Source organism: Micromesistius poutassou (genome assembly GCF_964030765.1).
Source record: "Micromesistius poutassou genome assembly, chromosome: 13".
Classification (NCBI taxonomy): Eukaryota; Metazoa; Chordata; class Actinopteri; order Gadiformes; family Gadidae; genus Micromesistius; species Micromesistius poutassou.
This window is the reverse complement of record NC_140283.1, coordinates 18,296,340-18,318,381: the sequence shown is the minus strand read 5'-3', so window position 1 is coordinate 18,318,381 and position 22,042 is coordinate 18,296,340. Positions and strand designations below refer to the sequence as shown.

Genomic DNA, 22,042 nt, shown 5'->3' with positions numbered 1-22,042 from the left:
GCTTCAGATCCCCGCCTCCAGTTACATCGCCGACACAAACACAAACAGAGAGAAAGATAGGGAAAAGCTCCAATCGCCCGGATTTGAGCGAGTCGGCTTTGATTGCTGCCGCTGTTTGGCGACACTACCCCAGGACCGACCACAACAAAAAAAAAACATGTTTTTCTTTCAATTCTCAGTTCAAGTAGAAAACAGCATCTGACATTTAGAGGGAAATGTCACCGTGGCAAAGAGGGACAAACGCTAACTTCACAGCGCATCAGCGGCCCTGCTCTGCATGGGGAGGTGCAGACAGGCGGCACAGATGGTCCGGCAGAGCATCTCTGGTCCCGCCGTCCCGCCACAACCTCTAGCTGGCTAATCTGTCGCTCCCCGCCCCGTGCCCTTTACGGCTCAGGGAGCCCATGTCACCTTCAGGCGAACGCTCGCCCTGTCAGTGTGCGAAGAACAACCTTTCCCCCGCCCGGCGAGATCCTTGTTGTCTGACTAAATGGCCGTTGCGGCGGCGGAGGACGGGAGGGCCGTGATAGCCGGACCGGCGGCGGCGGCGGCGGCGGCGTTGTGTTTACCTGTTCCTGGCTATCAGGGCTTTGATGCGGTCCACCTTCCTCTGCTTGTCAGCCTCCTGCTCCGGGCTCGGGGCGTCCTCGGGGTCCGACTCCACGTAGCGCTCCGGGATCACCACCTTGTCAGGCACCGACAGCTGGGAGCGGAGGGCAAGGGCGACCACAGAGAGAGAGAGAGACAGAGCGAGAGAGAGAGAGACAGAGAGAGAGATAGAGACACAGAGAGAGAGAGAGAGAGAGAGAGAGAGAGACAGAGAGAGAGAAGATTAAAGCCAAAGGGGCACACAGATGCATAGATAATCTCGACTTGTGAGGAATATCAATAAGGCGTGGCAGGCGCAGCATTAATTCACAGCCCTCCCGTGTCTCTCGGGGGATCTCGTTGGGGTCTGGCATCGAGTACGGCATTCTCCGTTTCCTGATCTGAGGATCGCCGTTAGTGACTAGTACAGTGATAAAGCAAAAAAGCTTGTTGGCGTCATTATTTTGGTTTTACATGAGTCAGCGACTGGTGACACCACAAGAGGAAGTGTCCAGCAGTGGATAGAGTTTGAAGGCTTGTGATGACTAATCCTCCCCGACGGCTGTTGCTAGAACAGGGGCATTTTAATGCTTTCCAGGTGTCAGGTGAACAGGTTTCCATTAGAGATCCACGTCACCTCCAATATTTTGAATGCCTGCGTTTCCCTTTACTGGGGTCTGCAGGTCCATTCACTTCACCATGGGAGAACGCACCCACCTCCGCACCCACACACACACACACACACACACACACACACACCCCTCCAATCCCCCCAACACAAACACAGCCCCCACCCCACACCCACCTTCAATCACCCCCACCTCCAATCACCCCCACCTCCACACACCCCCACCTCCAATCACCCCCACCTCCACCCCTCCACCTCCACACTAGTGGTGGATTTCATGATTCGTTTGCTTGATTCAGTTCGCATCGGTCAGTTTGCCAAGAAGAATCGCTCAGAATCGTTCCGTTTGTTTGTTCGTTCAGTAGCGTTTGCGGTAGCGGTGAATCACGGTTCTCAGCTGAGTCGGTCAGACTCAGCTCCTCCCTCGTTCTCATTCTCAAACGAATCACGATCGTGCAATGGTGCAAACAGTCATCAATCAACACAACATTAACTAAGTTCCTTTTAGCTGAGGAGTGCTTCATGGTCGGAATCGGGATGTTGTTGCCCGGCTGGCTCTCGTGACGTCTCAGTCCTCGAGTCTTCACCGCTAAACACAGTCAGTGAACGAACGGCGACTCGCCAGTCAACGTCAGCGACTCAGCGACTAGTGGGTGGAGCTGGGAGTCGAGTCTCGGAGAACGAACGAGACGAACGAGACGAACTGAAGCGGGGGAATCAGGTCGGTTCGTTCTTGTTAAAGAGTCGTTCATTCAAACTGATTCGTTCACAAACGACCCATCACTACTCCACACACTCCCCCTCTACACACACACACACACACACACACAGGGCGGAGCGCTACCTCTCGGTCCATGTTGAAGTGGTGCGAGGCCTCCTTCAGGCGGGCGATCTCCTGGGCGGGCGTCTCCTGGTCCCGCACCACCTCCTGCATCCTCAGGGAGTTCTCCAGCTCCAGGATGTCGTTGCCCATCACCTCCTCCCGGCGCCGGCTCTGGAGCTGAGGGGAACCACGGAGGGGGGACGGCGAGGTGAGAGGGACCGCATGGTACGGAGACATGGGCGCGGTTGAGTTGGTGGACGAATAACGTTTACAAAGGTTCTCGGGTCTAGACGGATGGATGCTTTTGTTGAAGTGAGTTCACCTAGACTCTGAGTAGAGTACTTATACGCACTTATTGTATGTTTAACGTGTACGTCCTTGCACTTAAAAAAATAGTACAAAGCATTGTGTAGAATCTTATACTAGCTATTTTTGTTGTATACAGGGAATGGGTTAACCTAGTGATTGTTAATGCTTGGCACTTGGTTCTATGAACATCCTTACTGTACCGACAGCGATATATTGTTTCTCTTCTTCTATGTACTTACTGTAAGTCGCTTTGGATAAAAGCGTCTGCTAAATGCTCGAAGTGTAAATGTCATTCTTATTTTCCTTCTGATGAGGGATACATAGGTGATCAGGTCAACAATACCAAAGACAAAGTGATTGGTAGTAGCGGAAACAAGTAAAAAAGATAAAAGCAAAATAAAGTTTTAAAAAGTGTATCACAGCCTGTGCCTGCAGCCAGATCTACTCCTGGTCTATTCCAACCTCAGATAAGGAGTTTGGATACCTGAAATGATTGCAACACGCCGACAACCAGCCTCTGCAGTTGATAAAAAGCAACCAAAAAGCCTTAGATAGCCATCTTGTGAATTATTAAGACTTTTTAAGAATTTAATTCCCCTGAGAATAAGTGTGAGTATCAGCATATTGCTGATGCACACGGCTTTGCTAGCACAATAATAAATGAGGGGAACTCGCTTGTGCAATCAATTCACAGCCACGCGAGCTGACTAGGCAACGGTAAAAATGCGAGGAAGATCTCTCAACGCGAGAAAACGTGGGTGTGTGTGTGTGTGTACTTTGAAGCCTGCTCCTGCTACTATCTTCACTATGCATTTATTCAGCAGACATGCATGTGATTAAGTCGCAGTTAGGGGGAGAGGCATCTCATCAAGGATGCTCCACTCCTCAGCCCCGTCGTAGCCCCCGGCGCCGCGTCTAATCAGCTCTGTGTCAACCTTTTAATTCGGCGAGGAAGTGCCGCTACGATAATCAACGGCCGCAGCTTGGCAGACAGTGACGGCAACCAACACAAATCACGCGCTTCGGTCCCCGACGGCGAACGTTAGCGTTGTCTCACTGCTCGTCAATCATTTTGTGATGATCCCCGTGGAGAACAGAAAACGATGCTGTTGGCGTGACGCCGTTAACGACACGACGCAGCATTGGCAGCGGACCCCGGGGGGTAACCGGGGGTGACCGGGGGGATTGCAGAGAGTTGGGATCGAACCAAGAACTTTCGGGGTGGGAGTGGAGTGCCCTTGTAGCTACTAGCTTATCTAGCAATACTTTACCATGAGGGGACACTAATGAGCCATTCATTAACGTGAATTAATGGAGTAATAAGCATTATAATATATTTAACCCCCCTTAGCATAGTGGTTAAAACTAGGGTTTGTGGGTTATAATTATGTTAGGGATAATGTATAGAACGCCGGTCATTATCGGGAAATAAGCCCCGACAGGGCGAATAGGACACTGACGCGAAGCGGAGGTGTCTTGCTTCGCCCTGAAGGGGCTTATTTGCCAATAATGACCGGCGACGTTTTCAATTTATTTGTTACCGGCATTTGTAGTGTTGATCAGCAGAGAAATAGTCTGACGTTGACGTCGCTTAGCAACCGAGTACGCTGGGGTCGATAAGTTACCGGACTACTTGCGGAGTGATACGAAAGACGTGAAAAAAAATTCACCACCGGAAGTCGGGAAGGCCCGTGCACGTGAACGGAGCGTTCCACAGCACTGAGAAGAGCCGTGTGATAAATAATTATAATTTATACATTATTGTAAAATAATGGATAAACGATTAACCTGATCACCGGGAATAAACGTGAACGCCATGATTACATCATAACTACACCATTACAGTTAACTGTAACTGCTTACTGCTGCATTAACTAACGGTTAACTAATGTAGCCTAAGGGCAAAGTGTGGCTCTGCCCTTAACGCGGGCGGGGCCGGTCTACCTGAGTGCTGCGGGGCGGGGTCTCCCTGGTGAAGGAGGGGCTGCGGCTGGGCGTGTTCTCCTGGCCCCCGGCCAGCACGCTGAGCCCCCCCTTCTTCTTCTCCCGCAGCGCCCCCTGCTGGTGGCGCCGGATCCGCTCCAGCTGCTCCTCCACGCTCATCCTGGGACGGCCGCTCTCCGGCCCGGCCAGCTGGTCCGCGGCGCTGCGGGGACGCTCCTGGACACACACACACACACACACACACACACACCAACATGGGGACACACACACACACACACACACACACACACACACACACACACACACACACACACACACACACACACACACACACACACACACACACACACACACACACACACACACATACACCAACATGGACACACATACACACACACACATATATACATACACCAACATGGACACACACACACACACACACACACACACACACACACACAACGGACATGAACATACAGACAGACAGACAGACAGACAGACAGACACACACACAAAAGGTTAGTTTTAATTCCATTGTCTTTGCAGTCCAGTCCACCGCGACATGAACACATTCCTGCCCTCCTAACAGAAGCCCTGAGCTGGACGATGGCTGACAGCCCTGCGCTGTACGGAGGGGACAGAGGGGAGAGAACGACTTGGTGCTCTGACAGGGACTGCTGGAGGGGCCTGGCAGATGCAGCACACTGACAAAGCCAGCCACCACCCACCACCACCCACCACCACCAGCACCACCACCACCACCACCACTAGTGCTATCTGGGTTGTTCAGGATTCTGGGGCAGGGCCGAGGTCCGCTGGCACGCGACAGGCGCTGGCCATCACGGGCTGACTGAGTTTACATGAGCTTGAATAGAACGTGTGGTTCAACTTTAGCCAGGGGGCGCAGGATGAGATTCAAGCATTCAACCATGCTCTGAAAGAAAATCTCTCTCTGGCACACGCACACACACACACACACACACACACACACACACACACACACACAAGCAGATACACACATACACACACAGGCAGATGCACACATACACACACACACACACAGGCAGATGCACACACACATACACACACAGGCAGATGCACACACACATACACACACAGGCAGATGCACAAACACACACACACACACACACAGGCAGATGGACACACACACACACACACACACACACACACAGGCAGATGGACACACACACACACACACACACACACACACACACAAAGATGCGCGCACACGCACACAGGGGCAGTCCCTCCACTGTGGTGGTTCTAATAACACGGTTAGTAAATTAAAGTGGTGACTCTGTGGAAACTGTATGTAAATCAGGCCTGGCGTTTATGTGACTCCAGCCCGCAAGGAGACTGTGAGTCAGGGCTTCATCCCCCTCCACTCGCCCCCACGCGATACGTTTCCATAAAAAAAAAAAAGACAGATACACAAATCCGAGTTTGAACAACAAGCTGTTATCTGTGACGGTCCATTACGTCTGTGCGGCGTTATGCATGAAGAGCAACAACGTCTTGCTCGTTGAAATCCTCAACCTCGACGCCGTTCTCCTGATACGATCGCAGGGTTTCTGGTCCCCGGTGCGGACCGGTTCTCCACTCACGTTTCTGGACTCGGGCCTCCTGCTTTTCCTCAGGGTGACGTAGGACCCGATGGAGGAGGAGTCCATCATCGGAGACTTGGTCCTCGGGGGCACGATGCCCACTGGGTAGCAGACCCCTGGAGCCACACGGAAGAACGACGGTTCACGACAAGCTGTGGTTGCTTTTTTTTTCTCCACAATTCACACATGAGACACTAGCAACTCATCTTACAATACACATTTAACGGGGCAGCATCAATGAATCTTCCAAATAAAGGGGCTGAATACTGGGGGGGGGGGGGGGGGGGGGGGGGGGCGGGGCTGGAGGTACCTCGGCTGGAGGTCTCCCTCTCCCCCAGGTGCTCTCCTCCGGACCGGTCCTCTCCGTTGCTCTCGTCCACCTCGGCCACGGTGGTTAGCTCCGGTTCGCTCTTGTACAGCCGATAGTCTGGTCCCTGGACCCGGGGGGGTGGGGGGGGGGGAGAGAGAGAGCAAGGCAGACGTTCACAGGACAGTCAGAGAGAGTCACCCACCGCTCGGTGGCTGATGATTCACGACGGGGCCCGTCGGGCTCCAGAGGGAGTCATCAGTATTGTGGCGAATGACACCATCGCATTGTGGCGTCTAACAGAGCGGCCGGGTGATTGTGACTGAATGGTGATGACAGAGAACATCACACGTTTTAGGCTCAGCGTCGAGGGATGGATGGGGAGGGGGGTGGGGGGCGTGGTGGGTTGTGAGAAGAGCCGTTTCCGTGTCTTTGGTATTGTGGAATTGTAAAGTTAAACACAAAGCGGAAGCATCAGAGTGATTTTCCGTGGATTCCTACAGCAACCGCAGATAACAACATAAACGCTGGAAAACAAATCAAAACAGGACAACAGAAAGTGAAGAAAAACAAGGAGGCGGCATCACAAAATCAAAACATCTTGAAACCAAAAAAATGATGTGCAGCAAAAAGATACATGAAAACTTAAATCAACAGAAGATAACTGTGTGTTTCAGGCATCGCATTGGCAGGCTGCAGACAACAGACAACTTGATGGGTTTGACACAAAAGAAAACAAAAAACACCAAAGATAAAAAAATATAGAGAAACCAAAAAAAAACTGAAAAACGGTGGTGGAAGGCAGGCCAGCGAGGGGGGGGGGGGGGGGGGTCTACGGTGGAATGGTGAGACAGCCACGGCGGGAACATAACAGCCTTACGCTGTGCGCTCCGTTCCGGGCGCCGTTCTTGCGTTCCTCCGGCCTGTGGAGGGTGGAGGGGCGGACCCCGACGAGGGAGGGCAGGGGAGGCACGGAGGGAGGGTTGGACTCGTAGGACTGGGGTAGGGGCGGCCGCGGGGGGACCGGCTCCTCCCCGCGCCGCGGGTCCTGCCGGTCCTGCTTCTGTGGATCACATGAGGCACCACAGCTCCGTGAAGGGGGGGGGGACCCGGCCACCCGGGATAACCCCAGCCCCACCACCGCAGGGTGTGACTGAACACATCCGCTCTGACACGAGGTGCGAACACGCTGGACGTGAGCACCAGCACCCGACTGGCGGCTGATGACACACGGTCACGGGGGGGCGGTGTCACGTGACCACGGCCGCCGGCGTCCCGGCACAAACGAGAACAAAAAAAAAAGAAAAGAAAAGAAACGCCAGGACATCTGACCCCGGTGTCCCGGTCAGGTGCGTGGCGGGTGGCGCCTCACCTCGTTCATGTGCATGGGCACGGAGCTGTAGCAGCCGTCGGGGCCCGGCCTCTGGGGCCGGTGTTTGCTGAGGGCCTCCATCACGTCCTGGATCCGCCACAGCTCCTTCTGGATGTTCACGTGCTGCTGGCTGGGAGGCTCCGTCTGGTATGAGGCGCGCACGCACACACACACACACACACACACACAAACAAACAAACAAAAGACAGACAGAGACACAGAGTAGAGACGTCAGTGTTTATGTAACTGGGAGGGAGCAGGATAGTCTCATGGTTTGGATTATTTGGTTTCTGGCTTCCTTCGGCTACTGGGTACGATTCCCAATATCCGCAGCCTAGCCAGCAGGCATACTCGAGCAAAGCCCTAACCCCCAGCGGCTCCTCAGTGACATGAATTCCCTGCAGGTTGCTCTTGGAAAAAGTAACAGCAAAAAAGTGCAAAGTCGTGAATTAATTTCAGCTCTCGGGTAAACTTTTACACTGTAAAAACAGTGGAGTGAAGGAGACGGGGAGAAGGGGCGGAGTGGCAGGCGGGCAGCGGGAGGAGGAGGGGAGGGGAACGGACGGGCCTGGTGGGGCGTGCAGTCATTCAGGCGGTAGTTCACCGAGCGCAGGGAGGGGCCGTGAGAGGCGAGGAGGAGGAGAGTGCTCTGGGGTGCACTCAGGATTGATCAAGAGAGAGGGAGGGATTATGGCCAGTTAATTATCCACAGCACCCTGCCCGACAGGTAGGGGTGTGTGTGTGTGTGTGTGTGTGTGTGTGTGTGTGTGTGTGTGTGTGTGTGTGTGTGTGTGTGTGTGTGTGTGTGTGTGTGTGTGTGTGTGTGTGTGTGTGTGTGCATATATAGAAGGCCAGCTAAGGCTGCAGTGAGCCAAGATTCCCCCAGCCCCCCACCACCACAAGAACTTCCACCGGAGCCTCGGCTCTGACTCATACTCCAGCAGGAACAGTGTAGAGTGTTTTCCCCTCCTCGCTCCCCCCCCGATGAAAGACACAGATAAAACACAGATCTAATTGAGGCACGCCCGCTCATCGCTGCAGTCATCAATCAGCTGGCAGGCCGCCTTGATCTCTGGTCCCTGCAGTGCAGGCGGTGCTCAGAACCCCTACCGTACCGCACCTCCAGCTTTGCTGAAGAAAAGTTTGGTCTTTTTTCGAAGGCAATTACTGGGTGCAGCGGAGGGTGTCCTCTGTTATCAGGTTCCTGTAGGTTGTCTGTACCTCTCTCCTCCGTTTCATTCACAGCGATGGACGTGATAAAGACGGGCTTTACAAGTCAACATTTAATCGCAGGCTCTCCCCCTTTCTCTCTCTCTCCATCGCCCCCTTCCCTCTTTCCCTCACTCCCCCATACGCTCAGAGAGGTTGTCGAGGACCATGTCGTAGAACGAGGTGAACAAACAAGAGACCTTGTTCTCTTGTTTGTGTAACCTAAACAATAGGCGGTGTGAACCAGAATAGGGCTCAGGCAGGTTTGAGACCACCAGAGCGTTTGTGTACATCATGTCAGTGTGCGCCTACGAACTGTGTGGCCCCTTACCTGCGGGCTCCCCAGGGCCTCCAGCTGCTCCAGGAGGTTGGTCCGGGCGGCGTTCACGTCTCCCTCCAGCCTGTCGTAGTCCCTCCACGACCGCTCCAGCTCCTAGCGTCACCACACACACACACAATGAATCACTACCGGCGTTATACGAGCACCTTCACCACTCTCTCTGTGTGTGTGTGTGTGTGTGTGTGTGTGTGTGTGTGTGTGTGTGTGTGTGTGTGTGTGTGTGTGTGTGTGTGTGTGTGTGTGTGTGTGTGTGTGTGTGTGTGTGTGTGTGTGTGTGTGTGTGTGTTCTCCTGGCAATTTGCCTAACAATAAGTGTGTGTAAATGTCTTTAACATGCGATCACTGTCTGCGTACAGCACTCTGAACAGCCGTTCTGTATGAAGGGCGCTATATAAATAAGCTTGCCTGACAATGCAATCCATTAATCCCTACGGTATATCGCCCTTCATCGGCTCATACACAGCAGAGAGTGTAAAATATTCTGATGGTATTCGGCGGTGCTACAGAGAGAGTGCGAACCCTGCCCCAGCCCAGAGTGTGTGTGTGTGCGTGTGTGCGTGCGTGTGCGTGTGCGTGCATGCATCGGCCTCCTTTACCGCAGAGACTCTGGTGAGCTCCCTGCAGGTGCTGAGCAAGCCGCTCTGCAGCAGATCTCTCTGCTGGATCACGCTCTGCATGGCGGCGGGGTTCCCGGAGCCCAGCTCGATCTCCTGACTGGCTGACAGCAGCGCCGTCTCCAGGGTGTGCTGCGGAACACAGCGGGACACGGGGGAGGGGGGGGGGGGGGGGGGAACACGGTGAACAGGGGAGACGTGAGTTCGCGCTCTCTGCCAGACGCGCGCGCTGGGGTAACCAGCAGCTCATGAATGCTAATGCGTCGATGGAATTTTCCCCCGGGGCCAGTGACAAACTTCCCAATGCAGAAAGTGAAAACAGCATCGACGATTTGGAAGTCCTGGTTTTTTTTTTTTTTTTTGCTCGTTTACACATGAGCTTGCGTCAATTTTTGAGGAAACGCGTCTCTAATCCAGATCCTATAGGCAACATTCTCGAGGGTTAGATCATCGTTACACCCGCGGTTAGGTCGATACAGAATAGGGCTTGTACATCGCAATGTCACAGGGTTTAGTCCGCCTTCATTTTGGGAGCATTGGAGTGTTCGTTTTTTTGTTAGCATTAATGTATTTTTGGTCATTATGGGGGGATGGTGTGTTTGAAACAGCCACAGCGTTTCACATGCAAAATCGGTGGCAGTTTTCATCAGCATAGGTTTTGGTATATTCACGTTGATACGACAGAACTACAACTCTCAAAATGGCATGAGTACCGCCAACCGGGCCTCCCATGATGCATTGTGAGGACAAGCCCTATAAACATCAGTGTGGAGTAATGGCGGGACAATAAGGACTTACCTTCTCGCGGTGCAGCTGCTGTACCTTGCTCCCCTGGGCCCTCACCACCTTGTCCTGCTCACACAGGCGGCTGAGCTTGGTCTGCAGAGCACGAGGAGAACACAACGGAGAAAGTCACCCCTCCCGACTTCAGGACGACAAGATGAGGGCAACGAAAAGTGAAAACCAACGGGGGGCTGGGACTTACGTCGACGTCAGCCTCTTCCGGCCTGCTCATGTAGGGGTGAGCCCTGTAGTCGTCGGGACTCAGCTGCAAGAGAGCGTCAGGGGTTAGTCGGAGCCGTGGAGACACCGGCAACACAAACATGGAGGCAGACTGGAGATCTAATGCAGTGTCACGCCAGAGACTTCGTCTCTCTGCGCCGCCGTGGGCCAGGAGGGGAGGGGGGGGGTGGTGGGGGTGGTGGAGGGGGGGGGTCTTTTGGTTTGGAGGTCATTTTTCACAGAGTTTGTTTCCAAACAACCACTTTAAACTCTACAGCCGGTCTAAACATAGCCGCCATTCTGGTGACTTGTGTTTCAACGTTAACACTGCCTTCGTCTCTATCAGGGGAAGAGAGGGGGAAGGCTCAGAATAGCTCTGTTCCAGGTGGTGGTGCAGGGAACAATGCGCGTGTTTTGGGGGGGGGAATAGACGAATAGTGCTCGGTGGTTAGTCCGTCTTGCAGCACGTACACGCCGTGCCTGGCGACTGTGGCTACATCGTTTGGTTGTGTCGTCTAGCAGAACTCCTAATGACCGCGAAGCTAGTCCGACGGAGGCTCTCCGACTGTATTAAAAATACACCCCGAGTTGCACGACTGCATTGGATTCCATCGTTTCAAAACCAGGGATTCACGTCTTAACAGTTTCATTTCAAATGCAACACACACACACACACACTAGGGACAACCTGGGCTGAGCTAAACATACTAATCAACAACTTCAAATTGCTAAACATACTACTAATCACAACTTCTAATTGCTAAACTCGACCACAAAACACAATTACAGCAGGGGAAACCTGTACAGGAAAATGTGTTGCATATTCAAACACAAGGATCATGCAGGCCCTGCCATAGCCCAGGGTGCTCCGGTATGGAGGTGGGGCCGACAGTGGGGGTGACGTGGGGTGGGGTGGACAGGAGCCAGACTCCGCTGGTGAGGGACGCCTTGTCCGCGGCACTTTTACACCCCCAGAGGTGGTCGCAAAAGTGGCAGATACAGATGTGCGAGATGTAACAGAGATAAGAGTCTCACACGCACACACACAGACACGCACAGACACGCGCAAACGCACGCCGATCCCTCTCTATCCCTTCCATCAGTCATCAGGACGACAAGGACAGGGAGAGCAGAATGTAAGCAGGCAAGTTTTATTGAATTAGTTGAATACGGCTTCCTGTGACTGCGATGTAAACCTCCTGACACAACGCACCGGATAACTACAGATTGGTTCCAGGTCTGTTTGTTTGTTACTGAACAGTGTGTACACAGTGCGTCAACATGCCTGAAGTGACTGGCCAAGAACAGCAAATAAAGTGTCATGTATTTCCATGGTATTATGGGATGGTATTATTACAGGGTTATTGCAGAGTGGTTAGCTCTAAACGATGGTTTTAAGGATAAAAAGCAGAGCCAAAACTTTCTCGAAAACCACAAGTGGAACGGCTGTGCTCCAATTAAACCGTTTAAACATTTACTTTTTACTTTTAAATTATGTGAAGATCAATTGTGTGCCTTTGGATAATGTAAACGGTGAAAAACTAGTCTATGTTCTCCTTCAAGCATTGGGGGGTTTTAAAATCCCAATCCTCTACTGCATGAAAACAAAAACAAAACTAAGGCTTTTGTTACACTTGCCGTCTCAACGGGCCTTTTGTGGATCCGTCAGATCAGATCGCATTGAAATGCCCGTCGTTAACAAAGCCATTCATTTGAGTTCGGAACTAATGCTGCATTCTTTCGTCTGTTTCCAAAATAGTGCAGCCTTCACACGTGCTACTAATTTAGACACCAATTAGCCAGTTGAGACTTCAAAACGAGCGCACTTGCGCGTTACATAACACAGCAGGATTTTTTACAGCAGGATAAACTACACCTTGCCCAGACACATAAAACACAACCACGAGGAGAAGGGATCCGACACCTCATGGGAGCCATACACACACACACACACACACACACACACACACACACCACACTGTTGTTTACAAGCCATGCCCTACAACGGTAAACAACCTCTCACGTGGAATCAGGGCAATGGATGGTGCAGCGAAACAAGCAACACACAGGGGTCGGTCTTGTGATGCCATGAAGACTTCCACAGCGGTGAGGAGTAGGGGGAGAGGGTGGGGGGGATAGCATTGCATTGACAAGACCAGAGAACGAAACGAAAACATCAACAACGGCAGCAGCGACTGGAGACAGGGAGACGAGGAACAAAGCCTTGGCCGGCCCTTACTTGGTGGTAAAGTTGAGGCCTTGCGGCTGAGTTCTCAATCAAACTGTGTGTCATGGCGATTAAAGGCTCATTGTCCTTCATCTAGTTCAGTGTGGAGAGGAGCAATACGGAAATGTGTCAGTCCATAGGGCAAGGCTTCACGTCAGACCCAACACTTGACTCCGCGCTCGCTGGCTCTTTTAAAAAAAGGAGATTACGGAGCATTTGATGCCAGGTACTCGGGGTGGAAAACCGCACCGACTAGTCCAAATGAGTCATCATGTATAGGACGAGGGAAGACACAGAACATCAACACAGTTAATGAATCAGCGGCTGTACAATACTGCCTGAAGGATTAATAGTAGCGCAGCCAGAGAGAGCACTGTGGCTTCATAGTGCTTCATAAATCTTTTAAGACTGATCACTTGAAAACAGATAAAAACATAATAAAAAAGACAGAAAGCAAATTAACAGAGAGGACCAATCCTGTTCTAAATAATATGTTATTGATCTCCTTGAGATATCCATCTGAGGTGTGGGATAGACGATAAAAACTGAGTTGTCCGGCTAAATTTGTAACCAAACGCAGCACAGGATCAGTAAAATCTCCTCGACACAACGGCAGCATGTCAACTTGCATAGGGATAAGCCAACACACTGTTAAGGTTTTAGCTCGAAATTCAAAACAATACACCATAACCTTCATAACCATGAAAACCAAAAAAAAAGAGCTTCGGAGCGAACAGCCTTGACATCCAAAAGGTCAAAGACCACGAGCCATGCCTTAAACAATGCCATGCGGTTACCCCACCTGGTTGTCCAAATACATGAGGTTCCTTTGGAGGTGATGCGAGAGAATGTCGTTCTAACGTCAGCCGCAGGGAGAGAAGACCGAGAGAAGAGAGTAAGAAAGAGACGAAAGAGAGAAATAGAGACAGCACAAGTGTATACACCGCGACGGCATGCACACAAACACACCAAAGAGAAGGGAGAGGTATAGCAGGCAGAGAGGAAGGCCAACAAGTTGGCTTTGAACTCAGTATGACAGGATGTTGATGGAGAAGTGAACATACATATTAAGGAACACTTGCATATACAAACTGCCCAAAGCTGTGTTCCTTAAACTCGTGACTTTAACTGGGACTATGTGTTAAATTTCATGGAAACCAAATTACAATAATTTGAGAATGCTAATCTAGGTAAACTTGCATAGCACACCTTTAAACATTTACTCAGAGTAAATGACAGACAGGCCTGTATTATATGGTATGAGGAAAGACTGATGGGTAGAGAAAAGCAAAAAGCATAAACATAAAATGGTGTTTAAACGGCAGCAGTTAAGGTTTCATCCTTTTAAGGTCTTAACCACAGATTCCTCAAATATATTGGCACCACTCCTCTCCAAGCCTGCTTGACCTACATTAGTGATGGTCAACGTCTAAGAAGAGACTTGAAAAGCAGTACAAAAATCCTGCAACACCATGTAAGTGTGCCAGTAGAGCTAAGCTTGCTTGGCTGGTTGCTCTAAAATCACCAACGGCTCAAGGTTGGCGTTCTTATTTCTCCCCCAGCAGCTGTCTGGACTCTGTATAGACGGGCTTTCTCCCCCGGCTGACTTAAATGTTGACTTGACTTAAAGTCAACCCCCAAAGATAATAGTGTAGTATTAAATAGACTTGTGGAAACATGGAACCCAAAGCTCAGACATGACCTAAATGTGTTAATATTGTCTCAAATGTGCTCTTCTGGTCTATCAATTCATTCTGGAAAAGTGAAATTGAGACATTGATAGTTAAATTGTAATGGAGTGTGACTCTGAATCAATCAATCCCTCAAGGAGTGCTTGTTTTGCCAGAGAAGACTGTGATTGACAGTTCTTCTTGCGTACTCCTCCTCCTCAGTAGGGAGGGGTGTGGGCTGCCCCTTCTCTCTGCAGCGGAGCACCACTACTGCATGACTGCAGAGAAAACTGTTAAACAAAAAAAGACAGGACCTCTAAAAGAGGTCCATGGACCGAGATGGATGATGCACGGCGCCGGTGACAATCAAAGAAACGCTCGCACACACACAGACACAGACGCCCACACACGAGCCAGCTGAGGCGCCCGCTAGGGGCCTGACCTTTGGGGTGTCACCGTCGATGTTTAGTTGCATAAGCTGCGCTACAGTGTGCTCCCGGATGCTGTTAAGCTCCGCTTGCTGCCGTCGCAGCTTTATCAGCAGCAGAGTCAGCTCCTCCGGCTGCAGGGTGTGGGGGGGGGGGGTGGGGGAGGGTGGGTGGGGGGAGGAGAGGAGTAGGGGAAGGAGGGAGGACAGGGGGTTGTAGGGAAGGAGGGAGGGGGAGGGGGAGGAGGAGTAGGTTTGGGTTGTGGTGCAGCAAGCATCCAGGACACCGGGGACACGTCGACAGGTCGGATACAGGAGAAACGAAGCAGCGAGAGGAGAGAAGGGGAGAGGAGCAGGACAGGGTGTTTAGTAGCACCCCTTCGACGGGACGGGAGGGGGTCTCAGCGGTCCAGACAGGGGAATGATCATCGGGGGAAAGTCATTCGGTTCAATGCGATCCCCGAGGAGCATGCACAGTGCAGACGTCCTCCGGAGACCCGTATAGAGCCGGGCACAGAGACGCCAGACATGTTGTGCCCTTTCTTACGGGTCGCTGGACAGAAACTGAACTGCAAGTCGACGGTGAGGACGCTCAAGGTGCCCGTGCGCGAGTTTAAATGAGCCCAGCTGGAGACAACTCACGGCTGCCCGAGTCTCTGTCATCTTACAGAAGGGGAGAGAAACAGGCGACCAAGACAACATGGGAGGGCAGAGTAAGGAGTGAAGGAGAGGGATGTGGCGAGAGGGAGAGGGGTGTTAGGGACTGACCGTTTTGCCTTGTAGCGACTGGGCAGTGATAATCTGAACCGGCAGCCCTGAAGGCATGGATCTCCTGTCAGGGTGAAGTGTGTAGGCGTACTGTTGTGCGATAGAGGGGGAAAAAAAGACACATTTTTAAAAAGGGACAGCCATAACACAAAAAACAGCTCTGTGGCAACGATCAATTCATTATTTAGGATAAAAAAAAAAATGCTATTCATGCGTAAAATACTGAAAGAATATCTGTTCTGCCAATATACAATATACGTGTCAAGTAAGATCCCAGACCGCTCCCCACTCATTTCTAACCATAGCGAGGGAGGGAGCATTATTTCGGGGGGGTTTATTTATATCTCTAAATCCTGATTTCCCACGCCCATTCCCACTTCGCCCACTCTCCACGAGTCTTGAACGCCGCCGCCTCCTCCCCCAGGCCAGTGAAACTCACGTTGTTGGGGTGCTGCCGGAGCCGGCGGTCCATGCTCATGTCCCCGCCGCGGTACACCGGGGAGGCCACCTCGGGGCGGGCGCCGCCCATGTTGTAGGAGCGCAGCGGGGAGTAGCCGGCGTACATGGCCAGCGAGCCGTGCGACGGCGACGGGGGGATGGCGTGGGCGGGCGGAGCGTGCTCCGACAGGTTGATCATGGTCTTGGGGCTGGGCATGTTGGCGTACATGGCGGAGGGGGGCCGGGCGTAGGCGTTCCTCTGCTGCCACTCAAACAGCTGCCACATGGTGTCGTCCCGCATGGAGCGCCGCTTGTCCCCCCCGGGCCCGGGCCCCAGGGCCTGCTCGTACATGGAGGGGGACATGCTGCAGATGCTGTCCCGCTGCCCCAGGCCGTTCCTGGGCATGGTGCGGTAGCCCTCGCCGGGCTGGGGCATGCCTGCCGGGCCGCGGTAGCTGGGCATGTTCCTGGGTAGGGTTTGGTAGGAGGTGATGCTGAGGACACAGACAGAGAGACACAAGAGAGAGAGAGGGAGGGAGGGCGAGAGAGAGGGGAGACACAATGTAAACGCAATGTCAGCTTGTTTCATTGGTGGCGACTGTAGCTCCAGTTGATCCCCTGTTTAACTGATGTGTGTTCTGATCAGTTTAGTGGAATTAGAATTACTCATCGGGATACAAACTTTAACACCGCCTTTCCACGGGAGGGGACCAGTAGGATTTAACTTGGGAGTTGGCATTATTACACTACTTTCCTCTTTCTCAGTGGAGCTTCTTTTTCTGCTGTGGTCAGCATCATAACAACCAGGGCTTTTGTGTTTTGGGCTTGGACCTACTTTGTGATTATCATAACACATGTGTTATGATAATCGTATCGATGTGCTTGGGCCTACTTTATGATTAAAACGCATGTTGTGATTTCCATAAACACGGAAGAACCAATTGTCAAACACACATTCATGAATTCATGAAGTCCGCCAGTAGACCAAACAAAAAGCTGCTTTTCTACTCATTGCTCATACCTCTGTGCTCTGGGTCCCTTTACGCCCCTGGTCTTCTGTCCCTCGACCACGGATTGAAAATAAATCAAAAACCCAGCTGCGGCGGACATTAATACCAAAGAAACACTAAAGAAAGACTTCAGCGTAATACATTTATATATACGTCACGTCTCATCAAACACCAAGCCCGCCTTCTTCTTGTGTGTCTTTTTCCACAATAAAAAAAAAGTAAGTGTTTGCATTTCGGCTATATGCATGCAACGGCAACCAGAGTAACAAGAAACCAGGGAATTTCGCGGCTTCAACAGCCAACAAACTTGGCATCAGCGAGATAAGCTTCAGACCGCTAGAGGTCTTGAATGACAGACGGAGACAGTGAAAGAGAGAGAGGGAACGGTCCAAAGCACACCGAGGAGACATCCAGCAGGCAGCCAGACGGAGAGATCTCCTGTCCTGTAGTACAGCTTCCGCTCACGCTACAGTTCAGCTGTTATTGGTGTCTGCTTTATCTCCCACTATACATATTAATGACTTAAACATCATAATACTGCAATGCAGCAGCAGCAGGGAGAATGTACACCGCAATAAAAAGAATATATGTCGGGGATATCCGAGTGGTAAAGCTGTCTCGCTCGGCCTAGCCTCGGAACATCAGTTAGAGAGACGTGCATCGTTCGCGTTTGACCTGAGGAGCATCAAACTTCTCTCTATTAAAAGCAAATAAAATTGCTGCAGGACGTGTGCAAGAGTCGGCAAGATTATTATACCTTCTTAAAGGCAGGTTATAGAGGAACTCACAAGTCAGTGAGTCAGCATGTTCCCCAACACCCACCCCCACCATCAGTGCAGCCACCGAGAAAATGAGACGTCTAGTAGTGGAGCCTATCGAGTCAGTGGCCACAGCCATTAGCCATTAGTTATGACTTCTGCTTTTGCAGGGCGACATCTCCATGGAAACGCTGCCTGTGATAAAAAGGTGTTCCCAGATCTGATATGAGACGGTCGGACGGTATAACTGCATATCCTGAACCACATCTAGCACAGATTACCATCAGGACATGAAAACTAAGAACCTGAACCGTAACCACACGCATCACACATTAACCGAGCCGCCGGCCCGGACCTCCGCCACTGACCTGCGGGTGTCCTCGTCCTGGCCGCGGCCCCTCTGCGTGCGGACCCACTGCTCCAGCTGCTGCATGGAGCTGGTCCTGCTGAGGGAGCGCTCCGGCACCTGCCCCTGCCCCTGCCCCTCTGGCCTCGGCGTGGGCACGGCCGCGCCGTCCCCCCCGGGGATGTGGTCCCCGGGCCCGCCGCCGCCACCACCGCCGCCACCGCCGCCGCCGTTCACCTGGGGCGCGGCACCGCGGTACGGGCCGTCCGTCTCCGTGGGCGTGGGGGTGCGCGGGTGATGCGAGGCCACGCCGGCGGTGAGGGCGGCGGCCTGGGCCGGCTGCAGCTTGAGGCTGTTGATCTTGGTGAGCGGCCGCTGGTTCTCGCCGCCGTTGCTCTGGAAGCCGTAGCGCTCCGCCTCCCGCTGCCGCCGCTCCTGCTCCTCGGGCGTGGGGGTGGTGGCGCCGGTGGGGGTGGTGGGGCTGGGGGTGGGGCAGGGGGTGGGGACGCTCAGGGTGGGGGCGGGGATGGGGATGTTGACGGCGGCGGCGGCGGCGGGGTGCTCGCGGCCCGCCTCGCGGTTGCGCTCGTTGTTCTGGATCTCGGGCCGCGTCAGCGCCGGGCGCGGGGCCTCGGGGGCCAGGTGGTTGAGGGCCTCGGGGGTCAGGTGGTTGACGTCCTGCGGCCCGCACTGCTCCACCTTCAGTCGCTCCAGCCTGGAGGGAGACAGACGGAGAGACAGTGAGACCGATAGAGAGACAGTGAGACAGAGAGAGAGAGAGAGCGTGAGACAGATAGAGAGGCAGTGAGAGAGAGAGAGAGAGTGAGACAGATAGAGAGGCAGTGAGTCAGAGAGAGAGAGAGTGAGACAGATAGAGAGGCAGTGAGTCAGAGAGAGAGAGAGTGAGACAGATAGAGAGGCAGTGAGTCAGAGAGAGAGAGAGTGAGACAGATAGAGAGGCAGTGAGTCAGAGAGACAGAGACAGTGAGACCGATAGAGAGGCAGTGAGACAGAGACACAGTGAGACAGATAGAGACAGTGAGACAGAGACAGTGAGACAGAGACAGAGAGAGACAGTGAGACAGAGAGAGACAGTAAGACAGAGCTAGAGAGAGACAGTGAGACAGAGACAGAGAGACAATGAGACAGAGACAGTGAGACAGAGAGAGACAGTGAGACAGAGACAGAGCTAGAGAGAGACAGTGAGACAGAGACAGAGACAGATAGAGAGACAGTGAGACAGAGACAGTAAGACAGATAGAGACAGTGAGACAGAGACAGAAACAGTGAGACAGATAGAGACAGTGAGACAGATAGAGACAGAGCGAGAGAGAGACAGACAGAGAGAGCCAGAGAGATAGAGAGACAGAGAGATAGAGAAACAAAGAGAGAGCGAGACAGAGAGAGACAGTGAGAGGGACAGAGAGAGAGACAGCTAAACAGAAACAGAAACAGAAAGAGAGACGGTGAGCGTGAGTGAGGAGCACGTAGGCTGCATTACCCACTCACCGAGGAGAGAGAAAAGGATGATGAATAAGGCAGATACGGCTCAGGCAAAAAGCAGCTGTGTTGCTAATCAGCACACACACACACGCGCGCACACCGCACCGCATGCGTGAAATGTATTTTACAGACACGGATGGCGGGGCTCAGACAATGTGCGAGCTAGCCTTGGGAAGAACTTGTGGGCAGCCCTCTGACAAAGGGAAAAGTTATGTTGATTGTGGGAAGAGGCGGGGGGGGGGGTGATTCTTACAGCTGGCTCGAGGTGGAAACCAGAGATCTCCAATAAAACACGATGGAGACGTCTCTGAAATGTGGCCCCTGGACCTTTCTCAGCCCCCCCCCCCCCCCGCCCCCCCCCCCCCCGTCACGGCTACCCTGCAGCGGACCCGTTCATGGGTCTGTGGGTCTAGAGCCGGATCTCTACTGGGAATAGACACCCTTAACTCATTCGCCTTGGCTGACCTCAAGGTCAGGGCTTCAAAGAGCAGGAACACCCAGGAACACCCACACCCCCCCCCCTCCCCACCACCCCCTCTCCTCCCAGTGGATATGTGACTCTGGAAGGGGTTGTGGAGAGACCAACAGTAACAGCTCTTCCTTCCCAGTTTCCACTCCAGTGTTTTTTTTTAAGCAGCAGCAGCAGTAGCCATTAGTAATGTCTTCTCCAGCCATCTCTGGCTCCTTCGTCCTCGTGAAAAAAAAAACATATAAAGCCCCCCCGAAGAAAAGCCTTTCTGCATTACCTCATGCTTAGTCGCGAGTCATATTCAAAATTGGCCAATTACAACAAGAGGGAACGGTTCGTAGCAGTCAGGGTTAATCTGTGTTTGTTCGCTCTGAACACTATGCATCACCCATAGAGATACGATTGAATGCTATTGGACGTGATAAAGCGATCACAGCATGTACAGCTCGCGTTATCTCGCGGCGGTAGCAGAACTCTGAATGAACGTCCCCGGTTGACACACTGCATTGTGTAATTTAAAAAAAAGAGCTAATCTGTTCGCCCGTTTCAAATGGCATCATAAAATAAAAAAAGGGGGTTTGCTCTAGTAAGGTGTGACTGTGCCACATCGCTCTCACCATCTGGAGCACACACGCTAAGGAAGGAGGTCACATCATCGTTGCATAAGGCAGTTATGCCCTTGTTTCACCACGTGTGTGTGTGTGTGTGTGTACACACGCAGTGTTATGAATGCATATAAATGCAAGCTGGTAGCGGCGAGGACTACAGCGCAAGGCAAGGCAAGCGTTGCGTTGCTGGGTCCCGTTTCGCAGTGCATTATGGGCGGTCATTATGGTGTGGTAATGCGTTCTGAGATTACGGCCAGCGATAGAGGCGATAGCACCTTCTGTTTAAAACCTTATCTCAAGTTAAACAACCCTATCTGGGCACGGACGCATCCGTCTCACTTTGTTCCGATGCGGGTCCACAAGTGAGGTGTGTGGTGAACACAAACCTTTTGACCGGCTCCGAGTGGACGAGGGCCGCCTCGGTCATGGCCTTCATCCACGCCTCCATCTCTTTGGCCGTGTCTGTGCAGAAGTAGTACGTCCGCATGTTGGGGTGTGTCGCCTGTTGTCGCCGCCGTCGTGGATCAGGGGTGAGAAGGGCAGATTCACAATGTTACCTGGAAGAGAGAGAGGACAGACTTGAGGCAACGTGTCGATTGGACCGCAGACCACAATTTAATTAGGATTTTTTTTTTTAAAGGGTCAAGAGAGCGGTAAGCAAGATTAGACCGCAAGGTAATGTCGACGAAATTGCATTGGAGACACTGAGGTGGAGAGAAAATAAAATAAAAATGCTTTCAATACGTTTAGCGATGGGAGTGCAAAAGCCCAGCAAGCTATGTTTCTATGCATGAGCCAAACCGATGCATACCAGTGCCTACTGCTTAATGAAATGCTCTGCAATATACTGCATGACTTACCATGTTACAACACAGCATCTGGCGCACAAGCTGCCCGGTCCACACCATTGCCTCGCAGCGCACACACACACACACACACACACACACACCATCGTATTGTTACAGCGTGTATGAACAAGCCACAGACACACAAACACGCACACAAAAGATACACAATGTTCATAAAACATGCACAATATCGTGACTACCCAGTGTCT

At 52.3% G+C, this 22,042-nt stretch overlaps 1 protein-coding gene across 2 annotated transcripts in view; it reads right to left on the bottom strand.

The window, feature by feature from the left end:
• Positions 1-22,042, bottom strand: part of LOC311357003 (pleckstrin homology domain-containing family A member 5-like) — a 68,132-nt gene that overhangs the window by 2,978 nt on the left and 43,112 nt on the right. For both annotated transcript variants that reach the window (XM_084476876.1, XM_084476877.1), the window contains 14 exons: positions 21,372-21,487; positions 18,428-19,120; positions 16,293-16,785; positions 15,854-15,943; positions 10,745-10,807; positions 10,558-10,638; positions 9,742-9,891; positions 9,137-9,238; positions 7,597-7,740; positions 6,228-6,351; positions 5,918-6,033; positions 4,293-4,508; positions 2,061-2,216; positions 570-703 (listed from right to left, as the gene is read on the bottom strand). In XM_084476876.1, coding sequence (XP_084333002.1) covers positions 570-703; positions 2,061-2,216; positions 4,293-4,508; positions 5,918-6,033; positions 6,228-6,351; positions 7,597-7,740; positions 9,137-9,238; positions 9,742-9,891; positions 10,558-10,638; positions 10,745-10,807; positions 15,854-15,943; positions 16,293-16,785; positions 18,428-19,120; positions 21,372-21,487 — 2,678 coding nt within the window. The remainder of the gene's footprint in view (positions 1-569; positions 704-2,060; positions 2,217-4,292; positions 4,509-5,917; positions 6,034-6,227; positions 6,352-7,596; positions 7,741-9,136; positions 9,239-9,741; positions 9,892-10,557; positions 10,639-10,744; positions 10,808-15,853; positions 15,944-16,292; positions 16,786-18,427; positions 19,121-21,371; positions 21,488-22,042) is intronic.